The 19,512-nt window shown below is 31.8% G+C and overlaps 1 protein-coding gene across 2 annotated transcripts in view; it reads left to right on the forward strand.

Moving 5' to 3' along the window:
• The window catches only part of LOC114336054 (dedicator of cytokinesis protein 3), a 403,673-nt gene extending 386,037 nt beyond the window's left edge, over nucleotides 1-17,636 (forward strand). For both annotated transcript variants that reach the window (XM_050659323.1, XM_050659324.1), the window contains 3 exons: nucleotides 5,137-5,333; nucleotides 5,392-5,588; nucleotides 7,838-17,636. In XM_050659323.1, coding sequence (XP_050515280.1) covers nucleotides 5,137-5,333; nucleotides 5,392-5,588; nucleotides 7,838-8,352 — 909 coding nt within the window. In that variant the 3' untranslated portion in view covers nucleotides 8,353-17,636. The remainder of the gene's footprint in view (nucleotides 1-5,136; nucleotides 5,334-5,391; nucleotides 5,589-7,837) is intronic.
• Nucleotides 17,637-19,512: the final 1,876 nt, after the last annotated feature.

A 19,512-nucleotide genomic window follows, 5' to 3' on the forward strand; every position in this document is an offset into this window, starting at 1 on the left:
CGAGGATTATTTTTGAATAAGATATTATTTTTCAAAATGTAATAAGTACTTGCAACGCTTTTTGATTTTAGGATTATTTTTTAAATTTCTCATTATAACTTTTTTTTTCTTGTACATGAATATACTATATATTGCTGAATAAAGAGGGCTTACTTTCTGTTCTTTAAAATGGTGTATCATCTATATTTAAATAATGGAAACCGAGTGATTCTTTGATATTTTTTTACCTGTATTATTTAAAATTATTTCTTTTACAAAAATTACATAAACATTAGTCTTAGAAAACATCACTTTAGTTAAAATTATTTAAACGTTGACATTTAAAAAATTTCAAAATCAAGTCCATCTCTTCGTTAGCATTAGCTTCAATATCTTCCTCTGACACCTCAGTTATCTTAGAGTCCCACAATTAGTATCCATGCACATGCACCCTTTGCAGAATATTGAAAAACTAATTCCTATCTTCCTACAACCGCAGTTTTTTGTACATCCTTTGGTACATTTACATGCTATTTTTTCAAGCAAAGCTTGTGGTGCAGGAGCTTTGACAGTAAATATTGGAATTAATCCATATTTTGAAGTTTGCCCGGCCGAGTCAAGTGGATCCAAAGTATTACCTATAAAAAATAAGATTCAATCATAACACACAATCACATAAAAAAGTTATAAGGAGAAATTTAAAAAATAATCCTAAAATCAAAAATCGTTGCAAGTACTTATTACATTTTGAAAAAGCATATCTTATTCAAAAATAATCCTAGAATTTTTTATAATACACCATTTTAAAGTAAACAGAATAAGCTTTCTTTTTTATTATAAAATATATACCTAAATGTAGAAGAAAAAAAGTTATAATGGGAAATTTAAAAAATAATCGTAAAAAATATAAAAACTTGTTAAAAGTATAAAATCTTGAAAAAAAAAACCTCTTTAAAAGAAGTCGTACAACATTATACAGTAGAACATTTTAAAGGTAATTGATTTCTATTCCTCTTACATGTACCATTGCATATGCCTAAAGTTGCGTAGAAAAAAGTTACAGAAAAATATTTGCGAAATAACAAGGAAAATTGCCCAAAATTGCTGTGAGTGGCGAACTTTGAAAAATCATATTGCGAAAACTGTAAATCCTAACGACCTCTACTAAGCATCATTTTAAAGAGAAAATATGTAAGTTTTTTTTCTGTGAAGCAATGTCTATACCTATATCCCCGTGGACAAAAGTTATGGGACAAAAAACAAAATTTCTGTCTTTTGGGTTTCTTTGGGCTTTTTCTTTTGAATATATTTTTGTAAAAAAAAGTATCTTTGACTTTAAAATGTTATATTTAGATAGGAAATTTAACCAGGTACAATTTTTATGTAGACGTGTTTGTACCAAAAGTGCATAGAACTCGCCCTAATGTAACCTGTGCCCAGGGACTAATTCACCCATTTCTCAAAAACTCACCCCTTTAAATGGTAGCACTCCGCTGTTTTTTCATATACAGAGATTCATTGACCATATGAAGTAATAAAACCCCGTTAACGTTGTAGTTCCTTTCTATAGTACATAATCAATAGCCTATATAGTATTATGGACGTGTTCAAAAAGTTGGACGGGTTTAAAATGAATGGTTTTTGAAAAAAAAATAAAATCAATTTATAGAGCGCATTTTTAGATTTCCTTAAAAATCTTCTTTTTCTACATGTAACTTGAAAATGATAAGAGATACAATAATGAAACATAAAACAAAATTTTTACTTAACAAAATCCTTCATTTTTTTGTGATACCTTTTTTTCGTATCTCTTATTATTTTTGAGTTATATGGAGAAAAAGGAAGATTCTTAAGAAAATTTAAAAATGCGCTCTATAATTTGATATTATTTTTTTCAAAAACTATCCATTTTAAACTCATCCAACTTTTTGAACATAGAAATAATACTATAATAAAAAGTATTATAGAAGGAAAACGATTGCATTTAAATTCTGATAGATGAAGGGTTAAATGTACATACTTAACATTTTTTTTAAATTCCATTAGTCATCAATTTTTTTTGCAGCATATCTCACTTTGAATGTAATCGACATTTAATGTGGCTCGTTCTAAAGGTCTTTTCAATCACTACAAAAGGTATTGGTAGCATTATACAACTAAAATCGACCGTTTCTCTTTTATTTCAAGTTGAATACACCGATTTCAGCATGCACCAAACAAACAAACTCTTCTCACCTACCATATCTCTTTTTGTAATATAACTAGAAGATATATGAAGGAACGAATCTCTTTGTTTTTTTATAAGCTACAAAAAGGTTTTGTATAGTTTTTTTTTTCGTTAGATGCATAGATTTTAAGGTATTCGCAAAAAACCGCCCGAAAAGGTGTCATTTTTCAATGAAAACGGCCAATTTTCAACCACGAATAACTCAAAAATTATTGAGTTTTCAAAAAAATATATTGTACAGTTTTTGCTTAGAATTAGGTTCTCTAGCCACTTCCGTGGTTATTTTAACCAAAAAATTTTACACCGCCGAGAAGGGGTGGGAATCACCCCTAAGATAAAAACGCACATCGACATAGGGTAGACTTTGTTTCTTGAGCTATTCTCTACTTATTGTGAAAATATCAAGTAAATCGATTTAGTAGGATGGAATTCTTAGCCAAATAACCTCATTGACTGCCCTAATTGGATTGGTAGCCACCCTAGCTTGAGCCACCAGTCTTTGATGGAATCCAAAAGCCATTCTCAGAGATCAGAGGCAATATACAATTAGGAGACTGGGCCGATAGACGTGATTGGTGACTGGGAGCCGGACAGCACAGGAGTGTGTAGTTATTAATCAATGACAGGACGCTATAAACCGTCCTGTGCTACATCTGTCGTAAAATAACATTTTATATACACCTGAGCTACCTAGACCGCTGAATTTTTATTACTTAATCATAATTTAACTTAATTACGTAACAATTATGGTAATCTTTGTCACTATAATAGTTATCCTTGTACTTCCGCCTTGAGTCTTGCCATTTTTAATTTTTTTTAACGCCATTGGCAAGTCTTGTGCAATTTCATTCAATCTGGAACTGTCTTATTATATTTATCCCTTGAAGTTTAAATACTTTATTGTGGGTTCATATTTGTTAATCTTATACAAATTCCTTCATATTCAATAATAATATTTTGCGAAATATTTTTCTTTCAAATAGAAGTTTCTTGAAGGACAGTACTCTTGAGTATAGTGACTCAAAACTTTTTAAAAGCTTTACTATTAAGAGAGTAGGCGAAAATATTTTACGGCTATCCCTATTTTTTCTTTCTTTGCACGGCAAATTACAAGTATTAAAATTTTCACTGGTATGGAGATGTAAACATTAGTTGACAATGACATTGTCATTATTAACAAAGAGATGGCTTTTGAATGTTCTCACTTAAATCTTAAATTATTAAAATAAAAATGTATACCATTTTTATTCAGTTGCAATGCGAAGGCAAAACAATCTTACTTTTCAATTAGAATATGGAGTGCAGTCCAGTCCCTTGAATCGCGATTTTCGGCTCTTATTGGAGCCTTCATCGGAAAGAACGTAGGCACTGTTCTCCATATTTTAACTGATTCGCATCGAGAGGTTTTCCCACCCATTGCAACTGACGTGATGATAGTAGGTGGCTAGCGCCATCTGGCATTGAAAGACGAAGTAGTTTTCAATCCTAATAGTAAATTATTAATATTGAAAATATTAAAAATATTACTAAAAGATTTTTAAATTGAAAACTTATTGGTACACTTTCCTGGTGACACCTCCAAGACTTCTACAATTTGCAAGTCAAATGGATGCTACAGTGAAGACGAGAGGGAAGGAATTCTACACTATGCAATTCACATCCCCCGTCTGCAGCTGGAAAAGTTCCAACGGAAAAATGCACCTAGTTACTCTACGGAGTAATACGACTATAAAATAAAAATGTATACCATTTTTATTCAGTTGCAATGCGAAGGCAAAACAAAAGTTTGCCTTGCATTGTAACTGAATAAAAATGGTATACATTTTTATTTTATAGTCGTATTACTCCGTAGAGTAACTAGGTGCATTTTTCCGTTGGAACTTTACCAGCTGCAGACGGGGGATGTGAATTGCATAGTGTAGAATTCCTTCCCTCTCGTCTTCACTGCACCATCCATTTGACTTGCAAATTGTAGAAGTCTTGGAGGTGTCACCAGGAAAGTGTACCAATAAGTTTTCAATTTAAAAATCTTTTAGTAATATTTTCAATATTAATAATTTACTATTAGGATTGAAAACTACTTCGTCCTTAAATTATTAATTCAGATAATTAATATGCTTATTTTTCACTCACTATGTACTCAGTGATTACAATTATTTATATGCTATAAAATAAAAACTAATAATCGAGAAACGAGAAAAAGTGATAAAGTTATTTTAATAATATATTCTTACTATGTAACGCTTAGATACATGTTGAACATCTTTAACAACAAAATACTTGGATCACATAATATATCCTGGTGTATTCTCTGCTTGGATCTGCCATAAATAATAAACAATAAATAACTTTTTATTGATTTCACGTCTTAACTCAATTATTTATCAAATACACTATCAATATTATTTAATAAACAACTCAAGACATTCCTGAAGCCGTGTCAAATATTTAGTAGCCTTGTTTGTCAGTGTATTGTCACCACATTCTGTTCGACTGAGTGTTGTATGACAAAGATAGCGAATGTTCGATTTGGAAAATATCACCACGGACATGGTGTTAATTTTTTTCGAATCCTGAAAAAACTAATAAATATTTTTGAAAAATTTAAAGTTAGAATGAAATGTTCCATTATTACCGAGGGCCGAAAGTCCCTTAGAATAAGCAGAAAGTTTCTTTTGAATGAGATATTTGAAATTAAAATCACACTGAATTTTCTCTTTTTTCACCCCTGTAACTTATTAAAACAAACATTATAGAAGTTTTCAGGGACTTTCGGCCCTCGGTAATAAAGTAATCTTTAATTCTGCGTTTAAATTTTTCAAAAATATTTATTAGTTTACTCAGGATTCGAAAAAAAATGAATGCATTTAAAATGCATTGGTCCGAGATTTTGCGCCTACCACCTTAATTTATTATCTAACTCTTTTTAGGATAACGAAAGACATACTATGAATAGGGAGAATCTATCATTACCCATGCCGATTACACCTATTGCACCTCCTATACCACAAAGAGAATGCAGACCTCGGTCTCAAGGATTCAGTAACACTAGTTTTGCAGAATTACGAACTCCCACTAGAGGACCGCTGGAATACAATAGTGCTAGTTTACCGTCAATGAAGTCAAGGTTAGTCAGGTAATAAAAATATTTATTTGATTTAAGTAAATCTTTATTCTGTTTTTAGGGATTCTGAATCAGGAGATCTACCTCTTCCACCTAAACCAACACATTCAAGAGAAAGATCCTTAACAAAACCACCTTCTCCTCGGCTTTTGAGACATGCTATGTCAATGACTCCTACAGATAGTCCTCATTTACGGAACTCTTGGCCAGAAAGTGGCACTTTAGAAGAAGCACCTCCACTTCCACCGAGATCACATAGTAAGATTCTTTTATTAACATTAATAAGTAGTTGATTTTCTAAGAACCTGTGAAATATTTATTATTCAAATATTGTATTTGTTTTGGTAGATTGTGGCTTAACTTAATATAGTTCGAATTCGAGTGTGACATTGACTGACTGCGTTCACCAGATGCAAACACATTCACAAATGTTTGCGCTTTGATTCTAAACTTGTTGACAGCGAGCTGAACGGTTGGTTGTTTAGGTTAAAATTTGACATTTTGCTTGCGTGGTTTGAACGTAACCTAAAATAAATTTTCTCAATAAATACGTTTTTGAATTTATTTTTTTTATTAAAGGAAAAAAGAAAATTTATTTAATTGATAATAACGTAGCAGAATGTCTTCAGTAGCCTTTATTTTATATATAAAACCCTTATCAATATATTCTACAATGTATACAATTTAAATTCCCGCCATATTTTTTCAATAGGGCCTTTCATCGATTGTCATTTGTTTCGAGCTTCTGTCATGTGTCACATAATATTAATATATCTACGGCATACGTCTTTGGTTTGTATCATTGGTATATACCAATAACGTATGACGTAGATATATTAATATTATGTGACACATGACAGAAGCTCGAAACAAATGACTGTGAATGAAAAGCCCTATATTCAACACGTTTGCAAAGTTCAACTTAAATATCTTATGTTTGCAAAAATGGCGACCGCTTTCCAAACATGTTTGACGTTAGCAAGTCGTTCAGAACCATAAAGCACAAACTGATTGCCAACGTTTGCATCTGGTGAACGCGCCCAATGGGCGTATACAAGGTTGATCTATTCAATATGTTTTTCCAGATTCCAATTTTCTGACATTTCTCGCTACAGTGTTTTTTTACGTGGCTAGATTTTTTCCCATATGGCCTTTCGCACTACTAAAAAGAAACTAAACTAGTTGGTAACTAGAATTATCAACTGGTTATCAACAGGTTATCAACTATGGCTCGCACACTACGCTACCGAAAATTGATAAAACGAGTCACTTCTTGACTGTACTTTGTACTGTGAGTAGCTTTGTTAGGCGGTGTTTAAGTTTATATATGTTGTTCTGAAGCTATTTTCTTGTGGAATTTTTGTAATTAACTAGTTTTTGATGGGAAATAAGTCACAATTTGACTAAAAAATGATTTTATTAACGCTTCGACGTCCAAATCGGATGCCGTTGTCAAAATACAAAAAATATTAATGAATTAAACAAAAATGTTTTTGCTTAGTAAAAAATTCTTCTAATAATTTATTTAATCTGACTCATTTATATTGGCAATTTAGACATATATTATACATTTTAAAGTAGAAGACTTTAAAATGATATTGTTGTTATTATTTATTGTCATCGTTGCATGTAGTTGTATTTTTAAAGATATATCACATGTTATGATTTTTTTGTGACGGATATTCTTGAGTTGGGGTTAATTTCATGTAATCGAATGAACTATCTTTCAGTAAAGTCGTCCCAGGAACGCAACTCATAAATATTGGCAATACCATTTTAAAGTCTTCTACTTTAAAATGTATAATATATGTCTGAATTGCCGATATAAATGAGTCAGGTTAAATAAATTATTAGAAGAATTTTTTACTAAGCAACAACATTTTTGTTTAATTTATTAATATTTTTTGTATTTTGACAACGGCATCCGATTTGGACGTCGAAACGTTAATAAAATCATTTTTTTAGTAAAATTGTGTATTTCCCATCAAAACTAGTTAATTAAGTTTATATAGGCACGGATGTTTTCCACTTCTTGCACTAATTTTATATTAAACGACTCTTCCGCCAATTTCGCGTGTTAAACTTTAATAAAATATCACAAAAGGCTAGAAACTAGTCCCCAAGCGACCTGTGAACTATATATTTGTTGCTATGTTGTGTTGTTGGCAGAATTCGGTCATTCTCTCTCCCCTGTTGTTCCTTACTCCAAGTCCGAAATCTCCGATCAATCCAGAAACCTTTCCTCTACCCAATAAAACGGTAAAGTCACCTACGATAAAAGTTATGTCTCGTTTTTGGTCATCTTTATAAGTTTTTCTACCTCAGCGTACCACGATTCTAGCTTCTCCATGGGTTTATCGTCAAAATGAATTATGTTAATATTCACTGTTTTCCCGACAGTTGAATTTGTAGGCATCGGTCAAATAATGACACAAAGTTTTTAACAACATTGTTGTATTTGTCTTTTTAAATGATATAATAACTAACATAACTTAATTTATTTTTAGCACCAGATAAACGAGTTCAAAGTTTACCAAACGAAAATCCTCCTAACATTCCTAAGCGTGGCCAGAAGAAGTCTACTCAGTCAATGTGTAGTGTCGAATACTTTCCTCTAGAAGATTCCACACAGGAAACAAACCTGGTTACATCCACTAACAGTCTCAGTACTCACGTGGACAGTCACGACTTACGCGATTCTGGAATCAGCATGACAGAACCTCAGATGAACAATTTCAATAACGCGAGTTACGAAGATTACGATTTCCGAACCAACCAGTCAGAAATGAATATCAACAGCAGTTCCAGTCCAAAAGCCGAGAATGAAAATCCGCCTCCTATACCTCCTAAGTCATCTCTATCCTCTCTTAACTCGAGCTTTGACTTAGGAGGTAGTCTTGAACGGCCAAAACGACGTGAAGAGGTGGATGTGCTCAGTCCAGTCGAAAGTTATTCCTATCCTGTCATACACAAAGAGAACGGGACTACCGCAAGTTGTACTGAAAAAAATGCCGAGTCCTAAGGTATATAAGTCTATATTATGTGTACTTTTAAGTTAATTTTTGTGGTAATTGCTAAGTCACTGTGATTTTGTTTTTGTATCAATTTTGGTTTAGCTTTATAGGACGTCTGGAATTATTGCTCGTTGTGGCAGAATTTGATGTTATTTTACGTTTTTTAAATTTTTATGTATTTTATACTAAACTATTTTATTTTTCGTGTATTTAAGCGGACATATTACGATTATATCTTATATTATATATTAGATTTAGAAAATGCGTTTTAAAATTAGAAACATAATTGGTTTTTTTAAATTTATTAATTTTTGTTAATATAAAGTATTATTTAAAGCTATTTTAATCATATTAATTATATTTATTATCTTATCCTGTAATTAATAATATTTTGTAGTACGTTACCTCTGCAAAAAACATATATAACGAAAAATATCACCTGGAACTTATAACTTTTTATATAATACATTGTTCTTCTAGTCTAATATTTTTTATACCTAATCTTATTCTATTTAGCGTTTTTATTCTTTTTAAAGAACAAATAAAAATTACAGGTTATTGTACTTTTTAATAAGAGAATATATTTATACACTTGAATTTTCCTTTCAATTTTTTTTTGTCAATGTGAATGAATGTGTGATAACTGTCACAAGAATATCTATACAATATTAAAACACCACGATACGCCATATATCCGAAATTATTAACTTCAACAGAATGAAAGATTTTTTTTTATTAAGTGCAATCATTTAGCAATCAAAACATAAATAAGTTTCTATAAGCTAATTTGCTGGCTGCGAAGCAAAGGGCTCCTATTGGCTTGGTGTGGTCTTCTCCAGTGACAAGACCACTTTAACAGTTTCTCAGGTCAGCTTGCCAATTCCTTTTGAGTCTCCTATTGGCAGGATGTTCTATTAGAGGTTGGGGGTTACTGGGAGAATGCAAGATATGATACCTATAGAATATTGATCTAATTCCGGTTTCCACATTGTTAATGTGAACTTAACTATATCCGAAAGCAGATCATATCGTTCTTATCAGTATACAAACATCTCTCTCTTTTTCTCTCTCTAGTTCCATTCCTCCTTGTGAAATATTGGGCTCGTATGCGTTTCTTTCGGGTCAGCCCATCTTCTTTTATGTTTATTTTCTGGATAAACTGTGTACTACTTAGTTCCATTATCTTCTATTTTTTGACTGCACCCCTTCTTAGTACAATTTTTTCGTGTTCTCTCGCTCGTAGTTCTTTTCCAGCTGTTGTCTGGTCTTCCTCTCTTTCTTTTCCCTTCTGGTTGGTATTCAAGTGCGCTTGTCTTGCTATGTTGCTTTGATCTTTCCTCAAAATGTGGCAAATCCATTTCACTTTTTTTCCTTGACTGTAGTAGATATATAAGTTTTTGCATGGGTTTGCGATCAAAAAGTTCTCAAAGAAAGATCTTCGCCATATTTCAATATGAAAGAAGAACGAAATAATTAAAAGTTGTTTTAAAATTATGATGCTGTTGTCTGGTCTTCCTCTCTTTCTTTTACCCTCTGATTGGTATTCAAGTGCGCTTGTCTTGCATATTGCTTTAATCTTTTCTCAAAGTGTGGCCAATCCATTTCCATTTTTTTCCTTGGCTGTAGTAGATATATTAATAATGGCAGGAAACAGATCTTTCTTTCCAATGCAACATCTAATGAAGTCAAAACTTCTTTCACGAAGTGCAAAAATCCAGATATATAAGACCATAATACGACCAGCAGTCGCGTATGGAAGCGAAACATGGACACTAAGAAAAAGAGAAGTAAATAAATTGCTGGTGTGGGAACGTAAAATCCTTCGAATGATATATGACCCTTGCAGAGAGAGTGACAAACGAATGGAAGCGCAGATACAATAACGAGCTCGAGTCTCTATTCGGAAAAGAAAATCTAGTCAGATATATAAAGGCCAATAGACTCAGATGGGCAGGGCATGTGATACGCAGTAACGGCAATCGCCTTATAAACAATGTGTTCTGGGAAAGGCCAGATGGAAGAAGGTCTGTAGGGCGGCCTAGAAAAAGGTGGAAAGATGCAGTCAAAGAAGATCTAGAGAAAATGAGAGTGCGACAATGGGAATTAGTGGCACAGGACCGACAAACATGGAAGGCAATAGTAAACGCGGCAAAGACTCACGAAGAGTTGTAGCGCCATTGATGATGATGAGTAGATATATTAGTTTTTGCATGATTTTTCGATTAAAAAGTTCTCAAAAAAAAAAAGATATTTCCCATACTTCAATATGAAAGACGAACAACGAAATAATTAAAAGTTGTTTTAAAATGATGATGCTATTGTCTTCCTCTCTTTCTTTTCCCCTCTGGTTGGTATTCAAGTAGCTTGTCTTGCTATGTTGCTTTGATCTTTCCTCAAAGTGTGGCCAATCCATTTCCACTTTTTTTTTCTTTGACTGTAGTAGTTTTATATATTATATATATTTTGTCTAATTTACTTACCGTTGCACGTCATCCGCGTAACAGCCTGTGACGTCACATGATACCAACACGAAATATTTAGACGATAGGTGTGTTCTTTTTTAGAATCATTTTGTCTAGTACGCTGGAATTACAGCCACTAGACATATTTTATTATATACGCGTAGAAATAATATCTGAAGATTTCTATTAATGTTAACCTAAAGAAATACACAATAATATGTTTCATTTAATTTTTATAAACGGATTATAAAGCGTTTTTATGAAACACATTTGCTCGGAACACACTGTAACTATAATCGAACGAAGGTGACATTTTAGAATAAATTGGTAACATTTATTTGACAGTTGCGGTGATGACACTTCATATTTGTTTATATTCTTTACTGTAAGTATTTGTTTTATTATATTTACTGTTTTTATTATTTACTTTAACGTAAGATTATAACTTAATTCTTGTTTTCTCTTTCTAAAGTTTTTATTTATTTACATTGAATATTAATTTGTTTTGTTGTATAATCCATGTTTACAATAATAATGTGATCTATTTGATTTAAAATGGATTCACGATTTTTTTTTACTTTGACAACTATGTCAACTTAGATCTCTGGCGTAGATAATGACGTGCAACGGTAAGTAAATTAGACGGACTGTATTAGTTTTTGCATTGTTTTTGCGATTAAAAAGTTCTCAAAGAAAGGTCTTTGCCATACTTCAATATGAAAGAAGAAGAACGAAATAATTAAAATATGTTTTAAAATTAGGATTAACTCCCTGTAAACATTTAATTGTTTTAAGAACTGTATGTAAGAACTGTATGAAAATATGCAACTAAATAAGCAATAATTCTCAGTATGTGCGTCCTAGAAAGTAAAAATCGAGACTCGATTGTAGTTTATAAATTTTTACCAATATATTTATCCATTCCCCTATTAAAATATTCCTATATTGTATTTTGTATTGTCGTGAATCTTATCAAAACATATTTTGTATTTCTATTTTCATATTGTAGGTCAACCATTTTTAGATTATATATTATAGAAAGTGTATTATAAACAATGGTAGTAATAGTCGTACATGACTTAATCGTGCCAATTTTTATAATAGTCCATTTCCAAACGGTCCTATTTTTCTGAAATAATGGTTGTTTTAAAATTTATAAGTTTCTAAAACATACTAAGCCTCAAATTGTTAGAAGTTATTTACAGTGTTTTTTTGAGTTATTATTTCATCATATCTTCAAAATAACAAATTATCAATCATGTCGAGAATTTAATTGTTAAAATGAATATCTAGACAGTTCTACCATTCGGAGTGGAACTGTAAAAAAAATAAAAATAAGGCACATAATTAGTGATTCAATTATTACTAAATTGTAAGTATATCTATCGTTTTAAGGTGCCGTGCATTTCTTCATAGGCGTTCACTGTACATTGTCTTGACAGGTGAGATGTTAAATAGTCAACATTAAATTATTCTATTTTTAGAAGCATTGCGAATGCAGTTCGTTCATTCGTCAATGAACATAAAGCCACAGGCTTCATTGGCGAAGGTTACGCAGCCATGACATCTTTTTACGTCCTAGACGTCTCTTACCGACGGTCTCTCTTAGATGGATACCGCCAGAAAAACGGAAAAGAGGAAGGCCACCGACCTCCTGGAAACAAGGAATTACAAAAGCCATGTCAGAAAGAAATCTTCAAGAAAGAGACAGGCTAGATCGACAGGCTTGGCGATTGGGTAATACGTCTCTTACCCTCTATATTTCCTTCCAATACTAATTGTTGAAAAGTTTATCGTTCGCTTCGTAATATGTGTCCTAAGTATGCAGTCTTTTTACTTTTTATACATTCAAATATCCCTATACTGGAAGCTCGTTCTTCTTAATACTTCCTCATTTCTGACTCTGTCCTTTCATGATATTTTAAGCATTAGTAACACTTTAGAAGCTAGTATCTTAGGTTGAAACCCATCTTGTGATCAGTCAGAAATTTATATAGTTTCAAAAAAGCATTTCTGGCTTGTTCTACTGTGCTCTTTATTTCAGTTTCAGGGTCCCAACTCTCGTTTAGCAGACAACACAAATATTTAAACTGTCTGACTTGTTCGATTTCTTCTCCAGCTACATATATCTTTGCGTTAAAGTAATTATTTCTATAACTATAATCATTGTTTTTGTCTTCTTGATATTTATTTTCAAACCCAAAGCTTCACTTACAACTGTTAGATTATTTAAAAAGCATTGAAAATCTTCGATGTTATCTGCCACTATTGTTATGTCATCGGCATACCTAATGTTGGTAATAAACATGTCGTTTCCTTTAATACTCTTATTAGAGTCTGCCACGGCTTCTGCGAAGGCGTGTTATATTTTCTTTACGAATTATGCTTTGTGTATTTCGGTACTGGTCTTGCCTTATCTTATACTGCCTGCGTTGTTTCATCATCTATAATATTTTTTCTGTCATCCACTTATTCTTGTAGTTGTTTTATTTTGGAGAAAAAAAAGTGTTGTTCAGATCATCAAACGATTCTTTTATAGTGGTCCATGACTTTTCAACATCTCTCACAGTTGGCATAGTAGAGAACCTATTGTTTATTTCTTCTGTATATTATGTTTCTCTGACCTTTTTTCATGTATAATGATACCTTCTGGTATATACTATATGGTGTAACTATACTGTTTTTCTTTCTTACTGAGTCGTCTATTTGTCCTGACGGCTGTGTATTCTATTCGTTCGAAAGTTTTTTTTTCACGGCTATACCAAGATAGTTGACGTAAAGAAAGCTCTCAGTTGACTGGTCGTTTGTGTTTTAAACGTTTGTATGTTAAATAACGATGAGATCAGAACGCTTTCCTGAGGCAGGCTATTTTCCTGAGTCTTCTTTCCTTTTAGCACAATGTAGAAGGGTCTAGAATATAGCAGTGTTACAATGACTGGTAGGTTATAATTAAACAAAGTGATATATACCTGGTGAGCAGGATCGTGTGATTTTATTGTATTGTATGCAGCCGTGACATATGCCAAAGCTATTTCCACCATCTCTCTCTGCTCACATCTCTCTCTTTTTTAAGTAGATACATAATTTCGGCAAAATGTGCATTAGAACGATTCTTACGAGCTTACATCTTGAAGGTTTCATTTTTTTACCAATTTTTTAAGTTCAAGTTTTCAGGAGTAGGAAATACTAATTAATACCTTAAAGTGTTTTAGTTTGCTAGTCTACAGAATGAGCGAATCTTTGTTTCTTAAAGTGTTTGTTCAATTGGACTTTAGAGAGTATGGTGTCATTTGTGGACCTCGCGTTTTTCCTTAAACAGTCGTTCCTGTAGACCAATCATTTATGGGCATTAGTATTTATTTGAGTTAGATATTCGTGACAGATGCTTAAACGTAAGCATCGGTAAACGTATAAGTAAACGGGGGTAAGACACTTCGTTATTTTACCTCGAAAACTTTTGAATAGGCAAAACAGTTTTTTCTTTTGTCGAAGAACTTTGAATTATGCTGCTATATTTATAATTTTTTTGTATAATGTAATATAGGTAATTTTTTTTCATCGACAAAATATAGTATGTTAATGAACTTTAAAACATCAGTCATGTTTTTAAGGCCACATTTACAATAAATTTAACCATTATTCAGAAAAATATTACCGTAGAGAGGTTTTCCAATACTTAGTCTACAATTTGAAGTAATAAATTGTTTCTTTAGATAGATAATAGATAAGTCCTTAGCTACGAGTGTAGGTCATCTTGCTGGACCAAAGAAGTGAAATTATCAAAACGTTTCTAATGGTAAGAGTAAAGATGTATATTTTAAGATAATTTTGCCATACTATTTTTTAATAAATATACCTTGTCTTTTTCTTATAGTGAAAAAATGAGTATATCTTTGGAAATCTTTAATAATAACATATTAATTTCAAAGTTTAAGTATGTATTTGCGTAAGCATTGCCTGTATAGTTTATATGTAACTTCATTTTAACGGCATGGGCGCAAATATTTTACCGCTATCCCTACTTTTTCTGTCTTTACACGGCAAATTACGTGTAGTAAAATTCTCACGATAATTCCAAATTGCATCATTAATTCAGTTAATTAATATGATAATTTTTTTCACTATGTATTCAATGATTGTAAAAATTTATATACTGTACAACAAAAACTAATACTCAATTGAGAAAAGAGGAAAAGCGATAAAGTGGTTTTTAATAATATATTGTTACTATGGAACGCTTACAATTTTGAACATCTTTAACAACAAAATACTTGGATCACAGAATATATCCTGCTGTATTCTCTGCTTGGATCATCCATAAATAGACAATAAATAACTTTTTATTAAATTCACGTCTTAAATCAATTATTTATCAAATACACTATCAATATTATTTAATCAACAACTTAAAATATTCCCGATGCGATGTCAAATATTTAAAATTGTCACCATATTCTATTCGACTCGGTGCTTTGTATGACAAAGATAGCGAATGTTCGATTTGGAAAATATCACCACGGACATGGTGTCCATTTTTTTCGAATCCTGACAAAACTGATACATATTTTTAAAAAATTTAAACGCAGAATGAAAGACTAAATTATTATCGAGGGTCGAAAGTCCCTTAGAATAAGTAAAAAGGTTCGTTTGAATGAGATATTTGAAATTAAAAATAACACTACATTTTCTCTTAGTTTTTCACTCCTGTAACTTATTAAAATAAACATTACAGAAGTTTTCAGGGACTTTCGGCCCTCGGTAAGAACGTAATATTTTATTCTGCATTTAAATTTTTCAAAAACACTTATTAATTTTCTCAGAATTCGAAAAAAATGAATCCCATTTAAATATCTTGGAGCCGAAACTACGTACCCATCCCCTTAACGCTATCCGGTACGAATCACAGACCCATTTTGGATTTTATACCACTGCGATTGACATATTTCTCTGATTAGCACGTAGATTGAATCATGAACTACTAACTTCCGAGTTGATTCAGTTAACCCTCTGAGCCATTGAGACGACTATCGATGTATTTTATTTATTATTAATGCCGGATTTAAACTCAGCCTTTGCCATTACATACTCAATATCGACGCGAGTGAAGTGTTCACATCAGTCCTCACAACTCATTTACTGAACTACTCCCAAGGATGGAATGTGATGATAGCATCGTCCTGCTCACTTACTCACTTGTCGCTTTGCCGGCGGCAAGTGAGCGAGAGTGGCTGAATGTGAACACGCACTCGCGCTGCCTGTCCTTTGACTTTCGTGCCAAAAACCCGACAATTGAGGGAGCGCCGTGCAATGGCAGCTGCATGAGTAGTGGCAGTGCGAGTGATCTATTTACACACTCATCCTGCCCACTTTCCTGCTCAATTCTCTGTCCAAGTGGACTGAGTGTAAATCCGGCATAAGACTGAGCTGCTACTTAATGTTTAAAAACCTATTTAAAAAGGATCTGAATAATTTATTCTTAATCAGATATTTAAATTTCGATGTCGTAGATTAAAATGTCGCAACATTTAATTTTAGTTTGTCATATTTTCATATAGCAGAAATGTATCTCGTCTACTAATAATTGGAGAATAACAAGCAAGTTATAAGTACAGTGAAACTCCTTCCAGTGGAAAAATAAATTTTCCGCAATAAACAGGATTTTATATTAAACAGGTTCCAGGTTACTCAAGTTTCACTGCATTAGACAAATATAGCTCAGATTATATCTAACAGAGGACCCTGTAAGCTATTTTCAGATAGTCATAAAATATGTGTTAAATATTTCATTTTCCACTTAATATAAATAGGAAGTCCTTTAAAGACTTACAGCAATATTTGTATTACAATTTTAAGCAATTTTTTGTGAGTCATTTTTTCACTATTCGAAAAGGACGCTTTATGACAACAAACTAACCGCCAATTTTTATTGAATAAATAGACCAATCGACATCGAATCTTTTTTGTATGTGTAAAACTGGTGCTATTTTTTTTAACTTACAGAAACTACTATTGTTTCATATACCAACTTATATGTATGTATTGTATATATTCAAACGATGGTTTGTCTGAAGTAGTCTAGTCTATTTAATACATAAACTTTGTCATAGTTCACTGCTTTCATAAAAACGGATATTATGTTGAGCTACCTTGTGTCGAAATGGCATTATATCTGTTACTAAGACAATTTCGGTGTGTAGTCCTTTCAGAGCATACCTTTACCTATTATCACCATGATATTCTCTCTAAATTTGTACAAATATATTTTTGTTAAATGCCTGTTTTAATTTTGTTTCATTATGTTTTTAGAATTTTTAATGTGTTTGATAGTTTTATAGTGCGCCCTGATATATCAGAACAGATATAATTTCATTATCATTATTAACTACATATTTTTAATATAATGTGTGCAAACCACTGTTTATTATAAAGTAAATTGTTCAAACTGTTATTAACCTTTTTGTATCTTTTTATTTTATTACAGAGCATTTATCAACTTTTTTGATAGATAGGACAACTTTTTTCTTTCCAATCCCCCAATATTCATGATTTAATAATACTTTTTCTGAAAACAGTACGTACTTTTTCTTGAAACGGTATGGTTTTGTAATAGAAAAAAAACACATTTTCGTTCACTTTTTAATATTTGTTAATATCAGAATCGTAATAATAAATAGCTTTACAAACTATGTTATCGGCTATATAGCATATTACTATATGCGATATTTTTAATGCCTAAATTGTCCAGTCGGACTAAATCCGCTTTTATTAGAACAGTGAACTCAAATGTTAAAAATGTAGCAAGTTTCTAGTAATAAAAGTTTTTAATATAACCAATCTTTTTATTTGTAATGTTACCCGCTGTGCATGTGTGTTTTATTTTATCACTATCATCAGTATAAAATATGAGAAGTTAAAAAAACGGTAAGAAAAATGGTTGTGTCTGTTTTTGGATAATAGAAGAATATCTCAAATATACAGGGTGTCCAGAAACTCTACCGACAAACGAAGACAGGAGATTCCTCAGATAATTTTAAGACAATTTAACCCAATTCACCTAGTCCGAAAATGCTTCTTAACGGAGCTAGAGCTCTTTGAAGATGGCGTCATAAAATTATTTTTTCTTAAACACCTCCAGAACGCTTCTATTTATAAAAACGAAAATTGGTATGCATATTTACTTTTCAGAGATGAATCGATTCCATACATTGCAAATTTCTATTACCGGTCATAGGCGTCCGTTTTGGGTAGAGCAACGGGTATTTTATCGCATAACTTTTTTGTCCTTAACTTTTATGCATTTTTGACACCGGATTATTAAATCGTGAGGTATTCTAGTACTAAAAGGTACTCTTGCTTTAAGTCGGTAAGATACACCGTTTTCTAGAAAAATCGATTTGAAAGTTTTTCGTTTTTGGAATTTGAAAAAAAATTGAAAGAACTTTTCAACAAAAAACGAAGTATTTTACCAACATAAAATAAGAGTAACTTTTAGTACTCGAATACCTCATAATTTAATAATCTAGTGTCAAAAATGCTCAAAAATTCAAGACAAAAAAGTTATGCTATAAAATAACTGTTGACCTACCCAAAACGGACGCCTATGGCCAGTAATAGAAATTCGCAATTAATGAAATCGATTTATCTCTGGAATATAAATAAATGTACCAGTTTTCGTCTTTCTAAACAGTTTTTTTTAATTTTTTTTTAATTCAAAATGCGAAAAATTTTCAAATCGATTTTTCTAGAAAACGGTGTGTCCTACCGATTTAAAACAAGAGTACCTTTTAGTACTAGAATCCTTCACAATTTATTAATCCAGTGTCAGAAATGCATAAAAGTTAAAGATAAAAAAGTTATGCGATAAAATAACCGTTGCCCTACCCAAAACGGACGCCTATGATCGGTACTAGAAATTTCCAATGGACGGATTAGATTTATATCTTGAAGATAAATACGCATACCAATTTTTGTTTTTCTAAATAGAAGAGTTCTGGAGGAATTTAAGAAAAACTAATTACAAGACGCCATCTTCAAAGAGCTCTAGCTCCCTTAGGAAGCATTTTCGGACTAAGTAAATTGGGTTAAATTATCTTAAAATTATCTGAAGAATCTCCTGTCTTCGTTTGTCGGTAGAGTTTCTGGACACCCTGTATATATTCCAAAAGATTTTTTTAATTTTTTTTTCTGGAGGACGCAAAGAACATTGCAAAACGAATACACAATGATTCCAAACATTTTCACAGAGTTGGTGCCACTAATGCAGCTACGAAGATTATAGTGTATAAAAGGCTAAGAGAAATGGGAAAAGAACATGAGAATATAAAGCAGAGATAATAGAATTAAAAAAGTCAGAGCGTGAAATAAAAGAGGAATTAGAAAATACAAAGCAACGTCTAAATGAGTTGAAAAATACATTGAAAAGGAATTGAAAAGAAATACTATTGTAGTAACAGGATTAGAGATGAAGAGAAAATAAAATAACATGACAAACTTTATAAGAATACACCTAAAAGGGGAAGCAAATGCAGAAAAAGCAATAAAACTAGGACCGAAAATTTTATTGCTATCGCAACAGAGAACACATGGAAAAAACTAGAATTATACAGGGTGTTTCATTGGGAAACGGAAATACTTTAATTGTGAATAGAGGTCGATAGATAGATTTCAAGGCAATTCTAGGTATACTAAATTTTTTGCCCTACCGAC

The sequence above is a fragment of the Diabrotica virgifera genome, chromosome 8 (assembly GCF_917563875.1).
Source record: "Diabrotica virgifera virgifera chromosome 8, PGI_DIABVI_V3a".
In the NCBI taxonomy this organism is placed as follows: Eukaryota; Metazoa; Arthropoda; class Insecta; order Coleoptera; family Chrysomelidae; genus Diabrotica; species Diabrotica virgifera.